Source organism: Astyanax mexicanus, chromosome 4 (assembly GCF_023375975.1).
Source record: "Astyanax mexicanus isolate ESR-SI-001 chromosome 4, AstMex3_surface, whole genome shotgun sequence".
NCBI classification, from domain to species: domain Eukaryota; kingdom Metazoa; phylum Chordata; class Actinopteri; order Characiformes; family Acestrorhamphidae; genus Astyanax; species Astyanax mexicanus.
Window position 1 is genome coordinate 34,541,995 of NC_064411.1, and position 16,679 is coordinate 34,558,673.

The window sequence follows — 16,679 nt, forward strand, 5'->3', positions numbered from 1 at the left end:
TCCACAATGAACCAGAATTTCACATAAAATCCCACTCTAAATGTGTTTTTGATAATTTTGTAAAATTTGTAAATGGAAGTGCCTTTTTCTGTATCCAAATCAAGATCGCAGAGAAACAGTATTGGTGAAAGCTTTACTTCTGACAAATTACAGTCAAATGAACTACACATGCTTGCAACAGAAAGGTGCTACAATATCCAAATCCCTCAGGATATTCTGTCCTTAAATCTCTTTAAATCTTTTGAGATTTTTCTCATGAAATGGAAAATAAAAAAAACTTTTTACAGTTTCTGCAGTAACTCAGTCAATACATTAAGCCATTTTCACGTATGAACTCTGGATAATATGCTGCCCTTTCACACATGCAGCAAACGGCCTGTAGAAATAGCAAGTAGCAAATAGCATGGGACCTTGGTTTGGAGCCACTGTAGATTCTCAAAAAAAAAAAGTTCTAAGTCCTGCTCTATATTTACAAGAGATGAATCGGACAATACCCATACTTTGTACTAAAGGGTCGGTATGATAAAGTCCAGTTAATGTCCGGACCTGATGCTAAAGACAGAGATGCTACAGAAACCACAGCATGACATTCCCACTGTAAATTCTGCTCTATTCTAGTCATCTAGTCACTCTCTCAAGACATTACCCAGACTTTGTACTGGGGACTGGCAGGTTAAAGTGCAGGTACTGGCTGATAGAACTGATGTGGATAACTGAGTTCATACATATTGCTGCTCCTCCTGGTAATGTTTGGAAAGGTCAGGTTTCCTGCGCATGTGTGAAAAGGGCTTCAGTAACGCACTTTAAACAATTACAAAACACAAAACTTAAAAACAAAAAATGTAACCCATTCATTCGTCGTTAGGGTTCATTATAACATTAACCCACCACTCCAGACTGCTGCAGATGTGCTAAGACTCTGAAGAAACTAATTTAAGACTCTCTGTGTTTTTTTGTCTCTCCGTTCGGCGGGGGCCGCTTCCTCTTCACGCCACTTTGATCTGTTGAGAAATAAACTTAATTAGCAAGTAATATTAAGCATTATACAAAACAGTGGCAATAGATTTAGATAAAAGCTCAGTTCTTTAAAGCAGTAGGTTAACCTTGGCATTAAAGGGCCCATGTTCTGAAATTTCTAAACGTTGTCAGGACACAGTAAAAAACTTATGTGGGGGAAACTGGGTCTAAAGCTCTATCCGGACGGGATTAGTTTCTCAGGGTGTCCAGGGGGTCTATTGCTTACTTAAAAGAAACAACTTCAGAAGTGACACTTAACTCTGGAGCTAGAAAAACCCAACCCAGGTCTGCTTTAGGTTAGGTGCTTTGTGATTTGTCCAAATCAATAAATCTGACATAAAAAAAAAAAAAATCTAAATCTCTGAGTAATTAAAATTGTTACTTTGAATTTAAAGTAAATCTGTTTTATTGTTTGACAAATTTCTAATTTCTTTATTTGCTGTTATCAGTTTTTATAATCCGAGAATTTTTTTACATTAATGTCTGAAATATGTTTCTCTGTAATAATTAAATATATACCAGCCTTACTTAAAATGCTTAAAAATGACATGCAACTATCAACAGAATTTGGATATTTGACCATATTTAATCAAAAGTTTACTTAGTGAAGTCCAAATAAAATAAAAATATATATGCATGTTCATTATTATTTTAGTCAAAACAGTCACTGATTTTTGTAAACACTCTTTTCATTTATATAATCTGCCCTGGGGCTTTTATTATGAACATCAAAATGACAGATTAGCTAAACAGTTAACTGGCAATGCTAACAGCCAGTGGCTGATGCTAACTGTTTTTAGAGCTGAATTAATGGCTGATGTTTGATAACAAATGGATGTTATTGTGCTGGCTGAATATGGCAAGTTCTGCTGTTTCTGTCTCATTTAAACCAAACAGCCAAGCTAAAACACTCAACTGAAACATTAAAAAAACATGGTAGGGGCTTATTGAATATGTAAAGCAGTGTTGGTTTTTATGACATGACAAAAAGAGCATGTAAAATAGGCTGATTTTACAGCTGGGTTTTTGTGGCATGGGCCCTCTACACTAGACGATGTCATCGACAATGTTGATTATAAGCATTTGTCGACTCCAAATGTTCGTTGTCGACTTATTGTTAATTTGCAGCACTACACAAATACTGGGACTTTTTTTCCCTCACTGAATTGTCATCAGCATTTCTCGGCTAAATATTAAGTGTCATATTCATATACACTTTTTTTTTTTCCTACAGCCTAAGCATTGGAATGCACCTACTGAATAAAAACTACCAGGGACTAGTTAGTGAACAAAAAAGTTAGCAGTTAGCCAGGTAGCTAACAGGACAAACAGACAGAACAAATAGAAAAAAGTCTGACCTTTAGATTGCGTCGTACTGTCTTGTTCCCTCTGACTGGGGTGAGAATTGGAGGAGCTGGATGATGGTAAGGAGTAGGAGGAGCTTGTTGATGAGGAGGAGGTTGAGCTGGAGGAAGAATGTGGGAGTGCTTTGCTGGCTTTTTGCTCCTTCTCTAGACCTAACTCATGGGCCTTTCCTAGAAAGAGGGGTGGGGAATTTAATGAGGGGGGAGGGGTAACATAAAAAAAACACTATACAGTATTTCTCTTTTAAAAGCCAATAGAAAAATTTCTTTGAGGATGCCAGAGCCATGCACAATAATGTAGAAACTCCAACCACCCGCACACTGTACCTTGGAGATCTGTACATTAGCAATTAAAGCACAATATAAAACACAGTTAAGAGGGTTAGTTTTGAGCCATGCATATATTACAAATTTGGTCTACATTTTTTTTTTGAAGAACTGACATTTCCTAACAGTCTCTATTTTTGTCCCACCAAGCTTTTTAAGTAAACAGCAAGCTGCAAGGACACACCACATATTTGACAATTACAGAAATATCTATTCGAAAACGGCAAAAAAAGCAGTGTTTAGCCACAGTTGCGAAAAGGCAAAAATAATTCACACTAAACAATGACTTGTTTATCTGATGTGTTATTTTAGTGTTTCCTCTAACATGAGAGCTGAGTAAGCAGCAGTGGCAGCAGGCTCAGTGCTCAGAGCAAGGAGTGAGGGACAGATCCAGCAAGGAGAGCCAACAAACAGCAAGTTTGTTTTTAGACTCTAGTCTCAGTTTACTACTCTTTTCACATAACGGTTGTTTCCCGAATGAAAGATTCAGGCTGCAACTATCAAACAGCTGGTTTTGTGTAAACTTAACCTACATGAATTAAGTAGCACTACTGAAATACATATTGGTTAAAATTGCACTGCTGAGGTAAATTCGTGATTAGAATAGCACTGCTGAGTTAAATGTATTGTGCCTTGTTGGTATGTTTGCCAACTTCTATTAAAATGCTAAGTGTCCAATAAATATTTTTGAATTGTTTTCTAATTGCTTTTATAAATTTAGGCTTTTATGTACTTCAGTCAATAGTGAAAAGAGTGGTAAAAATAAACGTATTCAGCCTTTTGCCAAACATTTTTTTTGTTCAGTTTTTAGTTTTGGCCCCCCACAAAAAAATACTTAGGTGCAGCTTTACATCAAAACAATACAATAACCTACACTAAGCCAGACTGGGCAGAAAAAGGTTTAAGAGCACAGGTGGTGGTGACTGTAATAAATACAAGGAGGTGATTTGGCCAATAGCAGCCAGGGGGAGAGCTTGATACAAATGTACAAGAACCAGCCAAAGTTTGCACACAATTTAGTTTTTTTATTTTGTATTTTCTACACAGTAGATACTAATACTGAAGAAATCAAAACTATGATTGCAATTAATAAGTATACAAAAACGAGCAAAAAACATGAGCAAAACATGAATGATTCTCCAGCTGTCTTAAACGAGTTCTAAATGTGCTTTTCTTTTATTTTGCAACACAGGTTGGGTTTTTAAATCGGGTGTTTTTAAAGAACACTTTTTGTCTTTTACCTGACCCATCATGTGTTTCTTTATAGTTATTTTACTTAAAAATTAATCTACAATGAAATAATGTATGAAATAATATAGATAGAATATTAGAATAGAATAGAATAATAAAGAACAAATATTATTGAGAATGTGTCCAAACTTCTGACTGCTACTGTAGATCTGACACAAATCATATGAGGTGGTGATTAGGACCCATTACTAATACGGGGAGATCTCAGAACAAACAGGGGAGTCTGGAGTCTGAGATGATTGTTAGGCCCAATTGTTGTAAAGAGGATAATGATTCATAATCTAACTCAATAAAAACTTTGAAAAAACGTTTTATTTCTAGGTTAGTGCTGTCAAAGTAATTATTACGCACTTATGACTGCAAACTTTTTCTCCTTTAGAAGAAACTAGTGGTTAGTTACACAAGCGAACATGCAGCAAGAATGCAACGATTGGGTTAAAATCAAGTCTGATCACTCCAAAAAGCAACTACACAGAGCCCAAAGCTGCCGCATCCTCAAAAAAGGATGAAACTCATATTTATTGGTTTGAAATTTGTTTACAAAGTACACAAAATTCATTTATATTCATATATCACTTACATTATTAACCTTGAATCCTATCAGGTTACTTGATAATAACATTAAGACCCAACAAATTTTGGCTGGCATACATGTACAGTCCTGCTCATCTTTATTGGCACCCATGAAGTTTAAGTACATATTGTGGAAATTCCCCCTGAAAAAAGTAGTCGACTGAAACAGTTTTTTGTATAGAGCACTCGTATTTAAAACAAAAGAGAAAATTATGAACAACGTCAATTTTATATCAGAATACTTGGTAAATCAAGTTCTAGTGGCCCACGTACAGAGCAGCCATCCGGGAATCCTAGTACTGCCTATGGGTAGTCCATAGCTGGACACATCTCAGTCTGGTCATAAGCACCACTCACAACATGACAATCAACAACCTTATCAAACCCAGAGTGATGCAAGTGTGGGGATGTCATTACCACAAAAACCTGTGTAGATAGGTTAATAAAATCCAGTCGTTCCAGTCTGATCTGACCACTTGCAAATACAAGTTCGGACAGGTCATCTCAACAGATCTGATTTAAATAACAAATGACTCAAAACTTGGTTTGAGTCGAAGGTCATGGGTATTCCAGCAAGACAATGACCCAAAGAACACGTCCAAAAGCACACAGGAATGGTTTAAAAGGAAAAAATGGACTGTTTTAAAATGGGCAGCAATGAGTCCTGACCTCAATCCCATCGAAAATCTTTGGGGTGAGTTGAAATCTGCCATTGGGAAAAAGAACCCTGCAAACATTCAAGAGCTTGAACAAACTGCAAGGGAAGAGTGGGAAAAAATACCAGCTGAGATGTGCAAGAAGATTATAGATGGCTACAAGAAACGTTTGAAGGCTGTAATCACAGCCAAAGGGTGTGCAACTGAATATTAACAAGGGGTGTCTTTATTGCTGCACATGCTGTTTATTCTGTTTTGTCTTTAAAATTGCAACATGCAAATTGAAAAACAATGTTTTATTTGTTGTATTACTTTGAACCTCCAATTAAAAAACCCTGAATATATAACTTTGGTACATTTATATTTATTTCTGTAGATATTGTCAGGTTATGCAAAATAGGAAGGGGTGCCAATAATGGTGAGCAGGACTGTATCCAAAAACAAAAAACAAACAAACAAAAAAAACACTAGTTTTTTTTTTTCTCTTTAAAAAAGGAAACTTGCATATCAGTACAATCAACCTATCATTCTACTAACATTTACAAAGATATAACGTCAGACGCTCAGACAAGGTTATTGACAGGTTTTAAAAGAAAGCAAAGGTTACTTATTCAAATTCCACACTTGGTACTCGGATGGAAAAACAAAGTCATGCTTTTGTTAAATACACAATGCACTTTATTCTTCTGTAGCACAAAAGCACTATTCAAAAGTCAAATGTGCATTCATGAGGAAACTGCGACACAGCAAAGTGCTTATGGAACGAATAAAACTCTAAAAAGAAACACTAATCTCACACCATGGTCCCCAACAAAAGTAAACAGAATATGCACCCTGCACCAAATACTGACAGTCTGGATCATAAATATATTAACAAAAAATTCAGAGACGACAATAATAACTTTAATCTAAAAAATGCTAAGAGAGAAAACAAAAGTACATACATCTGAGCAATAGTCCTAACTCTGCTTAGAGCTCAAATTTGTGCCAAGCTGGCTCCAGCATCTTACTTGTGTTCCAGTCGGAGGAGGTGTTCCTTACCATTTATGGTTAATGACTTTAACTGTCCGTCTTCTTCGACCTCTACTCGCTCCTGCCCGTTCTCGACAATTCTGCAATAGAAAAAAATCTTTGTGAATAAAGTGCAACAACAAAAACTTAAGAAATGTAATTGTCACTGCGTCTGGGGGTCACAAGGAAATAATAATAAAAAAAAAAAAAAATATATATATATATATATATATATATATATATATATATTGTACATAAAAATAATGAAAATTAAAAACTGCCTCTATTCTGCCTTAATTTGGTTATATTTAAAAAGTAGCCTACTTTTTTTATTTTACTATACAGCTCTGGAAAAAAATAAGGAGAGCACTTAAAAATTATGAGTTGCTTTGATTTTACCAAATTATAAACCTCTGGAATAAGATTACGAAGAGGATGGTTGATCACAAGCCATCAAACTGAGCTGAACTGCTTGAATTTTTGCACCAGGAGTGGAATAAAGTTACTTTATGAATATGAACTTGTTTTCTTTGCATTATTTGAGGTCTGAAAGCTCTGCATCTTTTTTGATATTTCAGCCACTTCTCATTTTATGCAAATAAATGCTCCAAATGACAATATTTTTATTTGGAATTTGGTACAAACATTGTCCATAGTTTATAGAATAAAACTACAATGTTCATTTTGATCAAACATATTCATATAAATAGCAAAATCAGAGAAACTGATTCAAAAACTAAAGTGGTCTCTTAATTTCTTCCAGAGCTGTAGATCAATACAGCAATACAGAAAGAGAGTAAATGGGTGGCGCTTAACTGCAGCAGCATAAATAAACAGATACACTGTATTGCCAAAAGTACTCAACCACCCATCCAGTTAACTGAACTCCTGTTCCAATCACTTTAATGGCCACAGATGAACAAAAACAAGCATCTACACATGCAGACTGCTTCTACAAACATTAGTGAAAGAATGGGTCGCTCTCAGGAGCTCAGTGAACTCCAGTGTGGTACTGTGATAGGATGCAGCACCTGAGTGACAAGTCTAGTAGTAAATTTTTTCTAACCACCTAATATTTCACAGCCAACTGTCAGTGATATTATAAACACACTGGAAGCTCATTTTGTCAATGTAACATAAAGCGGGGTCAGTTGATGCTGTGCAGCATAGTGTGCAGAGTCAATCACTGCAGACCTTCAAATTCCATGTGGAGTGTTGAGAGCTTCATTGAATGGGTTTCCATGGCAGACGTGTAGATACTTTTGACAATAAAGTGTATATACAAATGATTTTTTGTGACAGCTGTTTGGCTTCAAATGTCAAAATGTCCTTTCTTTAGACAATTTTTTTTTTTTTGGAGGGTTAAGAATTTCCACAATATAAAACATGTAGTAGTGCTAAAAAGTTGTACATGACTTTGTATAATAAAAATAATAATAGAAGTATATTTGCTGTGTTCATACCTTTTTGTAGTAATTTTCCTGCCATTGACATATTTGGTTGAAGTGGACACAGACCGGAAATTCCCCATCCCGCTGCCTGCTCCCCCAAAAGAGGTGGACGAGAAGGATGTGAAACCCCCTCCTCCCAACTGCCCCAACTGTCCCAACTGCCCCATGTGACCCATATGGCCCATGTGACCCATGTGACCCATGTGTCCCATGTGTCCCATATGTCCCATGTGGCCAAAACCTGTAACACACACAAATATACAAATGCACATATACAATCATTAGGATGTGTGGCCAGAAGATTAAACAAGAAAAAGGTTATCGGGTACAATAAAAAAATAATAAGTAATACATAATAGCTACACATATAGACGCAATGTGTAACCCATGTGTAATACAGGCATCACAGCATGGAATTGTACAGCACTATAATACTGTCCTGTAATAATCCAACCAATGAAGCCCTAATTGAAAATATGTTGGATTCAATTTGCATTTAACACTTTACCCTGACCACAAAATCTGCAGGATTATTTAAAATGCATGGATTATTGCAGGATTTTGGGTTTTCAGGTGTTTGTGAAGGCCAATCTAACTGTTCCTTCATAGTCTTTAATAGTAATCTACAATGTAATAACACGTCGAGACATCTAGTATGTTGTGTCCAGAACAATGTTTGCTATTATGTCTAAACTAAATACCAAAAAAGTTTAAACTTACTAACGATGGAAACATTGTTTAGGCACAGGATTTTGAGTTCCTTTTGTAAACACCTAAAAGACCTAAAGAGCTAGATGGAGCCACTTGCTCATTAGCAGCTCTTTAAGGCTGCAGGCTCACCTCTGCCATTTTAAGTGTAAAGCTCATGGAAAAGATTAAAAAAGATTTTTAATGCCCCTAATCAAATAATGCCACTTTTGACCAGTGCATCTTTCAGTCCATACAGTAAGTAGCAGAGCTAACAAACACCACTAACCACACAAAACAGCAAACGTTAAAATAATGGAGTTATTACAGAAGCAAATTACACTGCATTTAAGTGAATAAAATAACTGTCAAACTTATGTTCCACCTAAATCTATACATATATATATCTTCTTAAAACCACTTATTTGGGTGAGTAAAGCCCTTCTGTTCATTTAGAGCCAGCTAAGATTACCAGTCTTTGTTTAGAAGTGGCCAAAATTAGGCAAAATTAACAGGGTTCTCCGGAAAGGTTAATGTGGCAGGTACTTTAAATCAGTTGAAAAACACTGATTGATTCATCTCTGTTCAGCACATCGGTACTATACTAACAATCCATCATGAAAGAGTTCATACTTAATTGTTCTAGTTTATCACGCTTAATATTCCTGGGACACTTTTCCTCTTCAGTTATTTCTAACACTTTAAAGGGGACATGAAACACTTCAAGTATTCAGTATAATTCACAAGATGTATTTTCACTCTAACAAATCTGATAAGTTTAACAGTTGTCAGTGAAGTGGAATTAAAATAATAAGTAATCTAAATGTCATTTTTTAAAGTAAGGGCAGCGCCATCTTGTCCCAGCGCTGAAAGTGACGTCACGAGGTCTACCGTAAATTAATTCCTCAATAGATAATAAAATTCTAACCAAAACTCAATGCAGAGCGGGGGGGCACTTTTATTTTATTTTATTGCCCCTGTGTTTAGTAATATTGGGAGTAGTGAAATTTAATAAGGTGAGGAATGACTTTCATTTTCATACCTCCCCTCCGACAGCTGTTCTTCAGCGGTGGCTCGCAGCACTGAAGCCGAGAATCCTCCGGTTAGCTGCAATGCTAGGGGTTAGTGGCGAGCACTTTCTAGACCAGGACTATATGAAGGAGAGGGGCTTGAGTCAGGAGCATTAGCGCTGGATAAATAAGCTGCAGTCCGAGGCTTTTTTCCTCCGTTTTTTTATTTTTCCTCTTATCAGCTGAGATGTACAGACCGTCCGACTGGAGGTACTGTAACAGCAGCGGCTGTTCGAGCCAAACACCGCGCTCACCCAGCAGAGCACCGAGAGGTACCGTTACCGAAAGTCTAGATAAGCTGACAGTTAAAAGATAACATAGGTAGCGTTAGCTACTTTTATAGCTATCTTACCATAGCTAGCCAACGCTAGCTAACTAACGGACGCTAACTAGATGAAACTACCCAGTAAGCTTTCTAACGTTCGTTTCATTCAGTCTTAATGAACTCTGGACTTTACATGTTAAATAGCTAAATGTATATAAAATAGCTGATTAACTGGATGGCAGTAGGTTTTCTGCACGGCTCCACGTAGAGAGAGAATAAACACTCCCAAAACGTCTCTCTCTCAGAAAAGCATCTGAAAAGTTCTGCTCAGGTTTATACAGTAAAGATCTCTGAGTAAATGCTCCATGTTAGCCTAGTTCAGCTTCATCTTCATCCATAATCTCCACAAACAATAAGCTCTTTTCCTCTAGCTATATGCCTGGGATCTTAAACCAACCAACCTCGTGACGTCACCAGTGCTGCACGGGCAACATGGCGGCGCCCTAGCTCAAACGTAACAAACAAATATATTATAATTTAGTGTGTAAACATTTTATAAAAAAAAATTCAAAATAAATTCCATTATATTTAATCCCTTAGAAAACTTGTACAAACTGAAATGTTTCCTGTCCCCTTTAATAGAAAAACACACACATAGTGCTGACCTGCATCAAAAGAAGAAAATGTTGGCCCAAATGAGGGAAAACCTCCAAATCCCCCAAAAAACGAGCCACCCGTTCTGCTCCTGCTCATGCCACGCTGTTGGTGCCGCCGCCCACCACCAAAGAAGAAATCATCACTAAATGGACCACCACCTGCACAAAGACACAATAGATTTAATTACAAATCAAATCATGTAAGTCAGCACCTGAATTATATTTGCTATTGCCTTCTTCTTTCAAACTTCAAATATAAAACTGCAAGTGAAGAGCTTTAAATGAACAACCAGTTGTAAATGCAAGTGAGTTTCTGAAATTGTTAGGAGTCCAAAACAGCTGGATAGTTTTCTGCCCCACCCGCTCTTCCACAGATGCAAAGCTCATGTCGGTTGCCAAATTGACACATAATGGCAAACAACAATGTGTTTTACTCTGTAGCTAATCAGTGAAAATATACAGTTGAATGTCTGGTGGTGATAAATATGGTTAGCAATATTACTGAAACTCAGTGATTACCTGTTCAGCAGAAAAATAGACCGCTTGCCCATTTCCATGGCTAATGCTGTCTATACCTGGCAAACCTGAGTGTGGAAATGGGGCTGGAGGAATGGCGGTGGGCAGAATGAGAGGCTAAATTCCAAACAGACTTCCGTGGCGGAATGCACAGTTCAAAAAATAAAATACTGTCTGAAGCTCTGCTGTCCCAAGCTGCCAGTGCTTAAACTCAGCATGTTTCCTGATGAGAATATCTGATGAGACATCCTGATCCTGTTATAAGTTACTGCAGAAAACATAATGCTAAGGTTTCTTTAACTATAAACAGTGATGTGGAAAAGCATGTTTTTTTCTGATAAGTTAAACACAAAACATAAACTGAAATTGTGACTATAGTGCATAAAAACTTCATTTTTACATTTGACTTACCAAAGAAATCAGCAAAGGGATCTTGACCACCAAAGAACTCTCTGAAAACGTCCTCTGGATTGCGGAATGTAAATCCTTCAAAGGGATCACCGTTATGATAATGTCCTCCTATACAGCAGAGAGAAACAGAGAGAAAATGAAACACAAGCATGTCTGCTAGTTCTACTTAATGATAAACATTACAGGAAATCTACAGTATTATTTTACAGCTGAGCCAAGAGAATCAATGCAATGCTGTGCCAGTACAATTGAACCGTTTCAGACCAATATTATAAAAACTAAATACAGAAACACAAGTTTTTTTTTTATGTAATATTGTTATAATCAATTAAAAATATAGTTAACTTAAGATATTAACATACCTCCACTCCTTCCTGATAAGCCTTCTTTACCATACCGATCATAAAGACTTCGCTTATCGGCTGTAGAACAAAAAAGAAAAAGATTAAAAGGCATTTTAAAATGACAAAATGATTTTTTTTTAACAAAAAAAAAAAAAGAAAGAAAAGACATCGCTGTAACACGATGCAACAATATTTGACTCATGCACAGAAAATCAAAGAACTGACACCCACTGTTTAAGACCACCATTAGTTCCCGCTGCTTTAGCTCAGTGCTTACCGTCCCTAGTCCTGGGGACATACCGCAATTCATTTTTTACTATAGTGGTGAGCAGATACACTTCTTTTTAGTTCCAATCCGAGTCTAATAAACAAAAGCAGATACCAATACTAATTCTAATACAAGCGCTTGTCTCATTTTTATATATTCTATTATATTGTTGTGCTTAAGGTCACATCATGAGGGTAGGCTAAAACAGAGCACACAGCATGTACACATTGGCAAACATATATGTAAATACATGTAATCAGTAACTTGTTGCTGAGTATAATATAAAATTGGCTACTTCTCTGTAATCCCTTTATTATTTGGGTCGACTGCTAAAGTTTTTTAGAAAGCGTGATTGAGTGGTTGTCTCAGATGAACTCCCAGAAGATGCTGATTAAATGGGTTAATTAATTGACAGCCGTACCTCCAACCCTCTTTACTGTGGCTTTACTGTATTGATTTTCAGCATTTTCAGACTAAAATATCTCCAAAAAAAAAAAACATTTTACTTAAACCAACAGCTAAGGTACAGTAAACTACTGAACAGGAATCTGGATTGGTGATGTGCCTGTGTTAACTCTAAGGCTCGTAAATGGTCAAGCACAAACTGTGGGCTGGAATCTGGATCAGTAATAAAACGATTGTGTTTATTTTAACCACAATCCCTTAATTATGTCAATATGAGCCCCGAGATTGATCAGTAAAGGGTTGTTAAGGTTGATCTGGTTGGATTTGTTGGACCAGGTGCATTGAAAGCAGGGAAGCACTATAAATGTGTAGAGCAGTGTGCCAAATACTGGTTCTGGTAGCTTAGTGTTTCTCATCCCTGGTCCTGGAGGCAACCTTCCTGCATATTTTATTAGATCAGACACAAGCTCTTTAAGTGTTGCAGTGCTGTATCAGAGCAGTAAACTCACAAAAATGTGCAGGTAAGTACCAAAGATTCTCCTGTAACTTGCAAAATGCAACAACAATTGTAAAACTGCATACACAGCTAATGATTAATAAGGGTTAGTTTAAAACTACAAACTCTCTAACAGTCCATAAATCTTCTTAAAAGCTATGGCATTCGTGTGTATTTTTAAACAAAAAATTATCCATCATAAAACTACATCAAATATTGAAATTTAAGATTGCATGGACAAAAATACCATAACTGAATAAAATGTGTTAGGATTTTTGACCTTGCAAGTATGGTTAGATCAATAAAACTGTGCCCAGTCCTGAACTGAAAAAACCTACAGGCACAGCTGGTCTCCTTTTACATTCATTGATATTAGACATATTGATGCTTCACAATTAACACAATTAACCATATCTTACCATCTGAAAGGACTTCATAAGCTTCAGAGATCTCTTTAAACTTTTTCTCAGCCTCGTCCTTGTTGTCTGGGTTCTTATCTGGATGCCATTTTAGAGCTAGTTTTCTGTACCTACAATTAAACAGAATAAAAAAAACACAATTACAACCAAGCCCAAAAGTTCAGTTCTTAAGTCACTAAAGACAGGAAATACCACAATAATGTTTAGTTTCAGTTTTTTATTCTCTTACTTGTTCTGTTTCTATTATCTGGTAAAAAGACACTTACGCTTTCTTTATGTCTTCTGGAGACGAAGTCTTCTGCACTCCTAAAATCTGGTAATACTCCACCATGGCTTTACACGTACCTTCTGATCAAGCTTTGATGACCTAAAATGAAATACAAACATTTAAATTGATGTGTCTCAATAAAGAAAACAAGGAATGAAGCATACAGTACAGGAAACACCAAAGAAAAACTAAAATGAATTTTAAAAAAGCAAACATCTTCAGAGACATTTAAAATTAATGAAAAAATAAACCTGATAAATAGAACAAGGTGACTAAAAACTAAAATGAGAAGTGGTCATAAATAATTGTTTTTTTCTTAAGCAAACAATCGTTACAACATTATTTTAAAACAGGGAAATTTGAAATTCTGTACATACTGAATTCGGTCAAAATAACAAAAGAAAATGTAGGTAGGCATGGCGAAATAACGTGCCCTTTTTACACACATTCTCAACAATAAGCATGGCTGTCAGCCTCTGGAAATCAAGCATGACAGCATCTGAGAGTGGCGAAGACAAAACTGAAACCTCGTGTGAAGTATTACTCTTTTGCATATACAAGTCAGTTTAAGAGTATTAACTATTCAGAAAGATGTGTCAGATATACAGTGGCATGAAAAAAAGTATTTGCCCCATACAGATTTTTTTCTTTGTTATACTTAGGTTTTTTTTTTGTTTTGTTTTTTAAAGGGGGTAAATGCTTGGTGGGGATACCTGATAATTAAACTCTGTGGAGGAATTTTTGGTCTTGCTTCAGAACCCAAGCATGCCTGAACTTAAGGCAACAAACTATTGCCCGGATAGTCTCCTTCATTTTTTTTATAGAGAGCAGAATTAATGTTTCTATTACAGCAAGTTGTCCAGGTCCTGAAGCAGCAAAGCAGCCCCAAACCATCACACTACCACCACCACACTTGGCTTTGAGTACTTTTTTCTCAACGAGTTGTGTCCCAAATGTAATGGAACACACATCTTCCAAAGAGTTCCACTTTTGTCTTATTAGTCCACATAATATTTTCCCAAATTCCTGAGGATTATCAAGATGCTTGTTGGCAAATGTGAGATGAGCCTTTATATAGCCAATATGCTGTTCATACCTGGTTACTCTGTGTGTTATGAGTATATTATGAGTATTATATCTGGATAAGGCCAAGCCACACAAATCTGACCACTGAAGGAGGTGGTTTGAGATGCATTTAAGCCACATCCATCTCTTCAAGACACACTCAACAACCCTAATTGACTAATAATTGCAGTGTAACAAACTATTTTGCGTAGGCTATCATACACAGCATTCAGATTGGACATGCTTTTGACAACCACGTGTAAACAGGTGGTTAAATCCCTTCAGGGTACAATCTAGACAGGGTCTACGATTTTCAGCACCTCCTAATCTTCAGATGCTGAATCTGTAACATATCTGAGCCATTACCACACACACTCAGTAATTAGAAACAGAAAAGTAATCTCACAGTTTTGAAAAGAAGTCTATGTGCTTGCTGAGTTGGTGAATTTTGTAATTTTAAAACTAGTAATTTCAGTCTAATAACACAGATGTTAGGTCGGACAAAGAAAATGTGTATGACAGTTGCCAAGCCTGGTTAAATGGAGCACTGTTCTGAAAAAAAGAAGTTCTCTCTTTTAGTATGAATATGAACATTAACCCATAATAACGCAGTAATATATCAAGTTATCATTACATTTGTTATTTTGTTTTGCAATACTGTATCAATGGTCAACACAAACACAGTATTGGTGTCTCAAGACAGTGGTTTATTTCGTGTTGTGTTGTCCTTAAACCTGCCCAACTAGATGACAGTGTTGTAGTCTGTTTTTAGATACCACTATTCTGATTGGATAAGAAGCAACTTTTTCTTTTACCCAGATTCTATAAATCCATAAACTAGGAGAGTTTTCCTAAAATTAGATTTAAACAATGATAATATATCATCTTGTTTACAGTAGTACAATACAATCTGAACTATTAAATGAAAACACTAGTTTTCATTAAATTTTCATCCACAACCAGTGCTGTGTTGTGAAACTACTAACTCTGGTTGCTAAATGCCTTATAGTTAATAAAGTATCTAATCTATTTATCTGCCTGTCTGTCTGTTAGCTAGCTACCTAGCTAAGTATCTATCAACACAGCCCTAGCTACAGAGCTCACAGGAGATTCACGGGTGGATGAATTTCTTATTTTATAGCTCTATCCAAACAATAATGCGCTCACAGAATGTGTTTTATGCTTATTTACGAACACACACCCACTGACCACATGTAAAATACACGGAATTACTGTTTAGCTAATTAGCTACAGAGCGAAAACACAGACTGCATCGTTAGTTATGCTATGCTAGTAGGCTAGCTATAATATCATCGCTATGCAGCATTAGCCAGTTAGCGTTAGCTAAGGTAAGCTAGCTAGCTAGCTTCCTTCTCGCCCCACCAAACAGGCGAATTTTTATGTAAACAGCTTTAAAAACGGACCTTCCCGGTATAATGTTCACACCGTGACATACCTTTCTGACTGCCCGCGGCAGGTACAGGCCTCTGCGAGCGGCGCTTCTTTGAGTATATCCTTTTAAACCCGCTTGTTTTTCAGATGTACTTCTTAATACAACGAAACACCGCCTCTACACTGCCTCTGCGCATGCGCGCTGTGTCCGATTATGTAGCTGATTAACCTGCTGCTGGTTTATGGCGCAACGTCCTGTAAGGATCCGGCTGTGTCCCAAATCTCACATTCCTACTTCAAACAACATTCCGGTATGATTGAGAAATGTTTATACACACTTTTATATTGATCATAACCATACTACACTTTTATACTGTACTACAGGCTGTGTTCAGTAAGTACACGCATTACTGAAGTACGTGAAGTGGAGAAGTGTGTGTATTGGGACACATCCTGTACAAAAAGCAAACTGATTGAAATCCTAAGTGAAAATAATTGAGTAAATCTCCTACAAGAAACATACAAACAGTATACGTTATACGTAGCCTTAAAACAAAACTGTGTATCTGCTGAATTTAATTAATATACATAACATAAACAATGTCGTAACTAAAACATGTATGCGCTAAACTATAGTTGCATTAAAAATAATATATTTAAGTAATTATATATATATATATTTAAAATCTGTGGAAATGAGTTCTCTATATGAACTTTTCTTTCATGTATTTACACATTTACACATTTTCACCCTTACATATTTATTT

At 36.3% G+C, this 16,679-nt stretch overlaps 1 protein-coding gene across 2 annotated transcripts; it reads right to left on the reverse strand.

Annotated features, from left to right (window-relative positions):
- Positions 1 to 119: 119 nt before the first annotated feature.
- dnajb6a (DnaJ heat shock protein family (Hsp40) member B6a) lies at positions 120 to 16,127 on the reverse strand. 2 transcript variants are annotated; one of them, XM_022679172.2, is made up of 10 exons: positions 15,977 to 16,127; positions 13,454 to 13,554; positions 13,188 to 13,297; positions 11,618 to 11,677; positions 11,256 to 11,363; positions 10,338 to 10,487; positions 7,663 to 7,891; positions 6,230 to 6,300; positions 2,376 to 2,552; positions 120 to 1,001 (listed from the first exon to the last, which is right to left on the reverse strand). In XM_022679172.2, the coding sequence occupies exons 2-10, from the start codon at positions 13,516 to 13,518 to the stop codon at positions 934 to 936; spliced, it is 1,038 nt and encodes a 345-aa protein (XP_022534893.2). In that variant the 5' UTR covers positions 13,519 to 13,554; positions 15,977 to 16,127; the 3' UTR covers positions 120 to 933. The 2 variants fall into 2 exon arrangements, with proteins under 2 accessions (XP_022534893.2, XP_049334430.1); XM_049478473.1 differs by lacking the exon at positions 10,338 to 10,487.
- Between the last annotated feature and the right edge of the window lie 552 nt (positions 16,128 to 16,679).